The 10,501-nt window shown below is 44.1% G+C and overlaps 1 protein-coding gene across 1 annotated transcript; it reads right to left on the bottom strand.

Moving 5' to 3' along the window:
- Nucleotides 1-220: 220 nt before the first annotated feature.
- LOC103056663 (prostate stem cell antigen-like) lies at nt 221-9,224 on the bottom strand. Its single transcript, XM_088149281.1, has 3 exons — nt 9,173-9,224; nt 3,500-3,616; nt 221-2,164 (listed from the first exon to the last, which is right to left on the bottom strand). Exons 1-3 carry the CDS (start codon nt 9,222-9,224, stop codon nt 1,962-1,964), a joined length of 372 nt encoding a protein of 123 aa, XP_088005407.1. The 3' UTR covers nt 221-1,961.
- Between the last annotated feature and the right edge of the window lie 1,277 nt (nt 9,225-10,501).

Here is a 10,501-nt window from a genome sequence, read left to right as displayed (position 1 = left end):
CCCATTAGAGGACACTCTTCTTGCACTGAACTAAACTGCAAAGGTGTTTTCTTCTTGAATTCCAAATTAGGGCTTCGTTGGGGTGACTAACACTTCTTGGTCTATCTTCAGATCTCACAACCAGCCCTTATTCTACCAGAGCTTTGCTCGGCTTCAGAAGGGAGCCTTAGCAACCACCTACTTCAGCAATGTTTACATCAAGGACCAGCAGCTATGAAAGGTCAATATGGATTTAATGTAAACTAAAAACAAACAATAATTCAGAAGATTTGCATGAGATTTTCATTAGAAGCTCAATCCAAATTTAAATGGGGATCTCCCCTCTTTTATCTTCTAAATCAGTGTTTCTCAACTTTGGCAAGTTCTGTGCTGGCTGGGGAATTCTGGGAGTTGAAGTCCACATGTCTTAAAGTTGCCAGGGTTGAGAAAGACTGCTTTAAACAGCATTCCTGTGAGATAGGCAGAGAGGGAATGACTAGCCAAAGGACATCCTGGGTTTACAAGGATGGACTTAAACCCAGCTCCCCCTAGTCTTAGTCTAACTCCTTAATCACTATACCACTCTGGCAAGATGTCTGTGGCCCATCCAGATCACAGGCGTCTGCAGAATCAGATGCTTTCCTTAAAATTATCAAAGTTATGTCATGCTGTATGTTCTGCTTTTTTCATACGTGCATCCAGTGTCATGATACACATATAGGAGAGGCGGAGCTGCAACCATGATGGTTCAACACTTCTGTTGTCCTTTGCCCCCCTGCAGATGCCTCTAGGGTGCATAACAATCCATGACATTTCATGGGATTGACAAACTCTGCAAGATTTCGATGCTCTCGTCCAAAATCTCACGAAGCAAAAGTCTTGTGATATCTTGAATCTATGATTGCTGAAATCTTGTAAGGTTTGCCAAACAGGCTAGGATTCAACTGTTTAACTTTTTAAAGTGCTGGATTTGCTTCCATGGTGGATACCTGTGCCCCTGCGAGAGAGGGCAAGATGGCGTGGGCATCTGAAATGTTGCTGATCCAAGCCTCCATTGACTGTAGCACCTTTCCAGCATTTCAGACAGGAGCATTACCTGAGTTCTTTGGACCGATGCCAGACCTTCTCTTTGCCACAGCGAGCAACAAATCCATGGGTTCCCTTCCTCCAGTGCACAGACATAGCCATGGATCTCAAACAACTGTAATTCCCTGACGGCTGGGGGCGCAGAAGACAAAGGGGTTTGTAACCCTTTGTCTTCCATGATCAGCCCACAGCCCTGTCAGTTCTCAGGATGAGACAATTTTACAGGAGGTGCTCTGAGGTTAAAAATATTTTTATGCGTTAAAAATAAAATTAAAAAAAAAATTACAGGGATGGGAGGGAGGAAGGAGAAGCTGGTCCAACAGGTAGAAGAAGAAGTAAGACAGGAGAACTAGAGTTGTATCCGTGATGGAAAGAAAGGAAGATTCAGACATGAAGACAGAATGAAACAGGAGAGAATTTGGGCTGAACCAATTAACGGTGCAGCTGAGGGGGGTTGGGGGCATCCAGAGGTGGCCACAACTGTGCAATCGAACCCCCCCTCCCTCCTTTAATGCTGAGCTTTGATTGCACAGTCATAGCTGCCATCTTGATTTTTTTTTTTTTTTACCACCTTGTGGACATGCCTGGAGAAGGCTATACTTTTCTCATTCTATAAGACATTTCTTTGTACATGGGCACACAGTAAACCAGTGCGTCAGAAAGAGGCAGTTATGCCCAAGCTTTTCTCCCATAGGCCCTCGTTTTCCCAAATGCAAGGCGTTTTTACAAGATGGTATCCTGGATCAGGTGGGGTTGGGGAAGAAGACTATTGTTCTGCATCCCCTGTAGAAGAGAACTCAGTTAAACCAAAATGAAGAACCAGGGGGTTGAGGGCATCCAAGGAACGTCTGGAGAGCCACCCCAGGCCTCTCTTCTCCTCCTGCCCCCCCTCCCCATCACAACCCTTTCTGGAGGATGTAGAAGAAGCTGGCGAGGGTTGCCACCATCACTAGAGCACTGATGCTTTGCACACTGCTGGGCCCACCGCTGTTGCAGTAATCAGTCTGGCAGCACTCTGTGGAGATGTTGGCCCCTTTAGCTTCCAAGCTGAATTGGGGGCATTCCAGCGAACACCATTTGCCAATCATCAGCTCCTCCCCTAAACAGAGCAGAACAAACCAGCATTGGAACAAGAGAGAGAAGAGTCATTTCTGTAGGACAGAGGGATTTCTGTGAAGACCTCCTTTGGACCCCATCAGGACTTTTTTTTTTTCCTTTTAAAGGTGATTTTTGTAAAAAAAATTGAGGGGTCAGCTGGTCAAGCAAAGCAGCATTGTACATCTGTAGCAATGCCTTTGAGCCCCCCACAAAATTGCACTGGGATGGTAGAAAGCATTCTGGTCATCTAGCTCCTCCTCTGGTGAATGGTGTTCTTTGTGACAGCCATTTTGTGAGAGTGCCCATTATTTCCTCTCAAAATTCCAAATGTGCTCCTGACCTGCTAGATAGGACAATAATCGACGAAGCTTGGAGAAAGGAATTTCCACTGAAAATGAGTCTAGCAAAGCTAATACTGCATGTTAAGACTTGCAGTGTTTAACTGGGAGATTAATGAGGACATGTTTTGGAGTGGAACTGATTTATTTCTACCCAGCAGGAGTACTGCAGCAAACATAATCTTTTCATTACTACAGCAGCACAGAACTTGTGGATGGGCAGTTTTCCCACTGGTAAGAACTCTATCTTTCCATCCCCTGCCTCATATGGCCTTTTCGGTACAATAAGGGAATGGTGGCTCAGCAGTTTAGCAGTTCCCTGTCAATGCAATGGTTTGGTGGTGGAGTTCTTTTTGACCAAACAAATGGTCATATCATGAACAAACAATATGGCAGGCAGAATGATAGCCCTGTATTGTCCTTTCATTTTGGAGTGGGGAATGGGAGAGTTTTTTATACTCCAGGACTGGTGATAGCTCAGGGAAGGGCAATGACTGAAAGTTACTCTTTGCACTCTCCTACTGACCATCTGGAAGGAGCACACGTTGGCTCCTGCACTTTTGGCAGCAGTGAAGATGCTCGTGGACTGGTTTCAAACTACTTTTGAAAAACAGTGGAAAGAGAGGCGGTGTGAAAGATCTTTTGTTGCATGAGATATGAGGAATAAGAAATTCTAGCCCAACTCATGTGCAGGTTGCTGAATTTATTCCATTGCCACCACTGCCTACTTACCTAGATAGCATCTATCACCAGACGCAGATGCTTCACTCTACTTAACAATGCCACCTGCCGTATGCTCAACTCATTGATTCCTTTGAATTTTCTTCAAAGAATAAATTTTTGTTCACATTTCTAGCTCTCTTTTGGATTCTTAGCAGTTTTCTTTCTTAGCCCTCCATTGAAACTGCTGCTCCAGGCCCCTTCACTTCTACCAAGGAAGCAGGTCTTAGCCCTGATGAAGTTCCTGCTTACCCATTATTATGCTTTCTGAGTCTTACCATGTCCTTGCTGGGTTTGTGACACACAGTATCTGTCCAAGTCAGAGCACTTAATGGAACCGGTACAATCTGCATGGGATTTTGCACGATCACATCTGAAACAATACAGGGACAAAGCTACAGAAAGGGGGGGGGGACAGGGAGAAAGACACTTGTCAGTTGCTACGAGTCTTCCATGGAACATTTTTTGCTTACCGTAATAGGAGAGAAATTAAAGCAAACATCCAACATCTTGGGGCAGCTCTGGAAATCCAACCTTGGCATTTTTCTAGTAAAGAAACCTGGCCCACAGCTCTGTGCAACTGAGTCTGGTTGCTATCGGAATGTTATAAAACCCACTCATGGGAGGTTTAGTCTCCAGGCATAAAAATAAGCACTTCTTGGAGCACTCCTCTGTCCAGCACCAAGAACAGGGCAACCTAGGTTCACCTTTCATTAGGCGTGGGGTGTTATTCCCCCTTCTGAGCTAGAGATGAGAGGAGGAGGAGGAGGAGGAGGGTGATGATGATGATGATGATGATGATGATAGTTTTCTTGAATATCATACTACCACCATCTTATACCGAAGTGGACCTCTTTCTGACTTTATGATCAGCACAAGTCTGAACATCAGTAAAAGAGCTCTAAGCCCATCTGGGCTGATCACAAAAAGTTAGATGTAATCATCTTGGATGGGAGGCCACCAGATCCCATGGCTCAAATAGAAAGTAAACCAAAATAACCAACATCCAGGGAGTGCAGAGTCGCCAAGAACTGAGCTCGACTTGAGGGACTTTTTAAACCTTTTAAACAAGTCAGCTAGAGATTGAAATCCAGGGCCAGCAAAAGCACTGAGCTCACACACGTTTGAAGCTGTTTGTTTTGGGTAGGATGAGGTTCCACGTTGCCTAGTCACACTGGCAGCTGGTCCCCAGAGCACGGCCACTCCCAGTCCTGCCCTGGACTGAATTTCCTGCAGAGAGAAACTGAGGCTGGACAGAGACAAATCAGCTCCTGTTAAAACCTGGGCCCTACTTCAGAATATGATTGCATGGCAAAGTGAAAACCATAACTCAGTTTATTAATAGAGGGTGACTAAAAAGATTAAGCCCTCAATTAAAGGCTCAGGGAGTGGAGAAGATTAAAGGGGCTATGTTAAATGTCAAACAATTTGCATGGAGCTCAACACTTGGTGACTTTAAGACGTATCCACACAGCTTACTTGGCAACAACGTAGAAGTGCTTTGCCTCTTCTTTGTAGTGGTTTTTTTTTTTCCCCAATTTTCCAGCCCAGTCCATAGCCCAACAGACTGCCTGGAACTCTCCCATCTGAGCACTGACCAAGCCTGACTCCAGCTTGGCTTCAGAACTCAAGCAAGGTTGGTCCAGTGGTGCCACCTGTTGAGCATGGAGAATGCCATGTAATATAGACAACGTCTGTTGGACCAGCAGTCAAGCCAGACTCTTACAAAAATAATACTATTTTGGGAGAACCATTCCATTAAGGACCCAGTTTGAAAGTCATGGTGCTCCTAAGGTACCCTGTGATCTCACAATTACTAGAAAGACTAGTTAGAAGGATTAAATCATCCTCGATGGGAAGTCCAGCCACTGCTCAAACAGATCCAGTGAAGGAGAGCCCACCGCCTCACTCAGTCACTAGTTTTTCTGTATAGTTTATGTCTGTAACATTTGAGTTGGAATCTGCCTTCCTATGGCCTCAATCCAAGTTTCCATGTCTTGCTTCTGGAAAGGAAGAGAGCGTACTCCTCTGCGACTTCCTTTCAGAGTGCCATTGTTTTCTGCATCCTCAGTCTTCCCTTCTAAATATTCTCAGTTCCACCCATCCCTCTTCACAGGACTTAGTTTCTAATACCCCAGTCATCTCATTCCCTTCTCTGAATTCTTGTTTCTCTGAATCCTTGTTCAAGTATGGATCAAGCCCAGAACCGGATACAATATTCAAGGGGAGAACCTGAATACCTGCTTTGGAACTGTCATTTGCAACCTCTATTTCCACGGATGCCCCCTAAAATTGCACTCACATTCAGTCATACTCACAGCTACTGTTCCAAGATATTTTTCCCAAGTGCCATGGCCAACCACCTATTCTTTACCTGTGTATTTACTTGTGCAGAGCCCGTTGGAGTTGGGCAGCTATAACAAATTTGACTAAATAAAATATTTGTTTTTAAAAAATGTCTTCTATTTCCTAGGGAAATGCTTCTGCAATGGTCTGTTAACTTTCATCCTGTGGTTTTCAACCCATTTTCTAACCTTTCAAGATAATGCCCTGCAGTGGTCAACCAGATGTTCTTCCATTGCTTCCAGACTGGACTGACCCCACAGCAATTGGTCTAATGTATTATGACAGAACAGAAGGTTGCTAATTGTCCCATGATTGCTTGAATACTGTATTTTATGGAGAAGCTTTGGGGATTCTTTATCTCAAGTTTCCAAATAACTTGGCTGGTCCCAGATACTACCAAGCTGCCACAAGAAGTTTGGAAGCCTAGGGAGCACATAGTAGCCCTATCAACCTTTCCCTCCAAAGCAAGGCATGTTGTTCAAAACCCTGGAAGTTATTTTGATAAATGAGGCAAAGCCAAGCCAAACCACAAATACCACCTTGGCAGGCAGAATAAATCAAGAAAACTGGGAATCATTAAAACAACTGAAAAACTGCTGTGTTTTCATCACACTCTGCATCTGCTGCAGGCCATGCCATCAGCAGAACCAGCTCTCAGTTCTGTAAGCATTGACTTGGACTGATATATTTGCATGTCACACACTTTCCCATCCCAGGGCAGGAACATCTCTTGGGCCAGCCCTTCTGGTAGCCAATTAAACATATACTGCGTCTGCATATGGAGGTTCCCATTCACCAGGGATAGACCCATCTTCCAGGCACTTCACTCTCTTTTCTCAGCCCCACCCCATCACCACACCTTGCAGTGTTCAACTCCGTAGAAGCAAATGTGTAGGATGTGAAGACAACACCTCGCTTGCCTACCCTGAATTTACCACCTATGAATTTTGTATTTCCACAGAACAATGTGGTTTTCTAATCAGGGGCATACCTGGGCAATCCAAGCATCTCTTCTGCTTTGCTTGAGGAGATACCACCCTTCTTATCCGACAGCAACATTGGGCAAGTGAGCGACTGTTTGTTGATGGGATCTGGAAATGCCAGTAAAACTTACTGATTTGCTCCAGCTTTGCAGTTTTCCCAGCACCTGAGCCTTGGAGAGGCTGGGAGGTAGAAAATTGCCAGCCAAGTACGGTTGGATTGAGAAGGGGATGGCAGGAGGGAAGCATATAAAGGTGTTTTGCTGTCATAACACTGATTTGCACTGTGCAATCACAGGATACAACAGTTGCTGTCTTATTACAAGAATCAGAACTTCAGGGAAGAGTTCATCAGCTGGGACTTTGTCTATAGACGAACTGTTGATGATACTATTGGCACAAAGTTTTGTCTCATTCTGGGTCCTTCAGGGAAGTCTACGGCCATACTACCCTGAAAATGCCCATTCTCGTCTGGGTCCTTCAGGGAAGGGGGAGCATGTGCCTCCTAAATGCATAAGCCAACTGACAGGCTGTGTTTTTGCAACACACCGAACCAGGACAGCAAAAGACCCATCGCTCTTTCATTCAACCTACTAAGGCTGGTTAGTGCTAACTTGTTTTATTTTTGACTTAGTCCAACTTGCAAACCCAGGTTAGTTTTCAGTTCAGTAAATTGAGCAAACCTAGAAAATAGATCAATTTAGTTACCAGGTTAACTTCTATAGCCATGCATTAAACAGCGAAAGCTTATTACTTTCCTGAACTTTTTAAACCATAGCACTTTCTAGATAGCAAAAGGTGTGTTCCTTTCATGAGGAAGAGAAAATGATAATAGGTGTGAGAAACTCAGGAACCTCCTAGACCTCAAAGTGTGATAGATCCTGTGCAGGCAGCAATGCTCGGCATACAATTGCCCTACTATTCATTCTTTCATCCTGCTGGTCTCACAACCAAGGATTCATGAAATCTGATCTTGCTTAGCTTTTCCTAACTCAACCAACATCAGAGAGATGGTACCACCTGATCCCCAGTTTTGCTCTGACATTGCTCTACAAAGTATCTACAGAGCTTACAAGCAAATGCTAAGGAATATCCCTTGATCTACAGCTTTTAGCTATATTTAAAACAGGTGGTACATGGTTTCTTCGGCCACCATGGGTATGAGTACCATAGATTGAATATGCTCGTCTCAGGAAGCAGATCTGAATCTTTCAGTGTCACCATCTCTTACATCACAGCTACATTATACTTGGCACGCTGAGGCTACAGTTAGAAGCATACAGAGCATTGTGGTTCCCAAATATAATTTTTGGCTTACGCAAAGGACTTAATTATCTGGTCCCACAATCTAAAGCAGATACACAAGGGAATGAAGGTTTCCCTTTGCACACTGCATAAGTAGAACTGCATGATATCTGATGAATGGATCATAAATCTGCTGCCTCTTCAGAAAAGTTATCTCTGTGCATACAAATGATGTCAACTCAGCCTTTAAGAATCACAGCCTTTCATAGCTTCCACAGTGGCAAAGGAACTCATAGCTCATTGTTCCACTGAGATAGGAGTGGGATTGCAAACATTAAAATTTGCCATGTAGACCTTACTTCTATAGGTCTTTTTAATTCATTCCCCACCCCCCACATTTAAGATGAATAGCCAAGCAACACAGAATTAACATTTATTTATTTGACATATTTCTGCCCTGCTCCTGAATCAGAAGGATCTTTGTGGGGGCAGGAGGGGGGTTACATTTCACAAAATAAACAAAGCAAAACCGTAATGCCAAATAGAATAAATGATAATTTAAAACACTCGAACTTAATCATTACAACATGGCCCCTTGGTTCTGATTGTGAGACGGAAATCAGTGGTGCCGATGGGTCTACAATGGTGGCCCCAGAGAAGACCATCTTTGGCATCTTCTCATGAAACAGCTCTCTCAGCGGTGGGATGCTGGCACTTCGTCCCCACATTTTGGCCTCAACTTTCAGGCAACAACACATTGGAAAAGGAACTTCCTCAAGTGATGGCCATACATTTTGTAACTCAGGATATTAATTACAGATTTCATTAGAACTTCAAGGACAAATGCTTGGTCCACAACCCAGCCATTGCTGGAATCCGCTTGTAAAATGAGAAGAAGCAGAGCAAGAGTCATTCTCTGGCTCACATGAGCATGTGAAAGGACTCTGTACATGAATAACAACCTGATGTCCAGCCACTGAGCAAGGGCAGAACCGCTTCCGGCTCAAGTACAATGTCCCGAGCTAGAAAATTGCAGGGGGGAAAGCTGGAGAAAGGCAGGGTTAGCCTGGAGAATTCCACAGGTAGCCAAAATTACATGACCCACCAACCACCTTGGCTGCTGCTGGGCTAGAAACAGCTCACAAGCTTCAGAATGAATGAACAGATACATACATATCAGTACTACATTTCCGGAGCTAACAAACCCATTGCTCAGACAATGCAAAAAAAAAAAAAGGCATAACATGAGCCCAGATCTATTTGTGGTGCTGCATCCTCTCCTGCAGCAGGAAAAGTTCTTGTAAAGCACGCTCCTAATTCATGTTCAAGGCCATCTCATTGTCCCTTTAGCATCAGGAGTCTCTTGGTAATCACACTCACCTCTCTCTGTGCAGAAACTCGTCAGCAGGAGCAGGACTATAAAATGCTTCATTGTGGGTGAGGGCTCTCCAACTTGTAAGGAAGAGGCAGCTACGCTGGCATGATCACAACTACTCATCAACCGCAAATACATTCCCCATTTAAGGCCATACCATCTGGGAGGAACACACAATTGCCAAAGGATATATTGTGTGTTTGGATGTTTTGTACAACTTTCAAAGAAAACTTGTATAGCTTGTTGGAGCTTGTTGGAAACGATGGGCAACTGAGGGTTTTATTGTTCTCATTGTTATTCATGAAATTATACCCTCCCTTTTGTTGGGAAATGCTTGGAATTGGAATCCCATTTGGGGAATTTGCATCAGCCTGCAAGGCTGCTTCGTTTTATATTATTTCATGTTAGCCTTGAAAAGCACAGCTTGGAATTGAGACCATGATGTTGTAAAATTGCAAAGCTAAAGACTGCAATAGGATGGGGCTTGTCCTGGTCTGCTACCTGATCAGAACTGGGAAATCGCAAAGGGGTGACATCTACAGAATTTATGGAAGCGTAGGAAACTTCATAGTCTCAGAAAGCCACTTGGTTGCTTGCACTGAACACCAGCAGCATCCATGGAGTGGTCAAAATCAGCAGAATGAAGGACAGAGTGTCACGATGAAGCCCTGCCCCAAACAGTGGGCCTTGCTTCACCACTCTTGGTGCACCACCTTGGTGATTTTGGCCACCATCCTTGTCGAGGTCACGGGTAGACTCAAGATGACCAGTCCTGGAATGAAGCCTGCAAGATGATCAATCAAATCAAAAGACCTAAGCAAAAAAAGTGGGATTGTTAGCCTGGACACAAGAAGATCAAAGGACCAGTATTTTAGGCAAGACACCAAATGGCATCCCATTACCGCCACACTCTAGACGCATATCTGCTCAACTTCGCATCATCTCCCATCTTCTCTGCCTCCTGCATCCGTTGGTTGGGATTGTTTCATATAGGAAATGTCGTTCACAATATCCTTGCAACTTGCTTCCTTCTTATTGCTGAGTGAAAACACACTGAACTCATCTTGGTTCCTTATCTGTGGTTGCCATTCTACCATCCAAAGGGGAAATTGTGGTTAGGACTCTTCTAGTGTCTGGAGCCTATGTGGTTTTCTTTGCACATGTGCCTGAAAAATAGACTCTATCTCATAGTCCAACACTTGATTTAAAGCAGACTTAATCAAAGGGTATTTGAACATCATAAACTGGAATCCTTTTACTGGTAGATGAGGCTTGCAAAATTCTCCATGATAAATAAACATAAGGGGCTACTAGTCAGCTGAGAGATTGGATAC

Source organism: Python bivittatus, unplaced genomic scaffold (assembly GCF_059951505.1).
Source record: "Python bivittatus isolate LINGU-HERP-01145 unplaced genomic scaffold, Pbiv_v1 ctg000590_np1212, whole genome shotgun sequence".
In the NCBI taxonomy this organism is placed as follows: domain Eukaryota; kingdom Metazoa; phylum Chordata; class Lepidosauria; order Squamata; family Pythonidae; genus Python; species Python bivittatus.
Note: the sequence above shows the minus strand (reverse complement) of the source record. Positions and strands in the feature narration are given on the sequence as shown.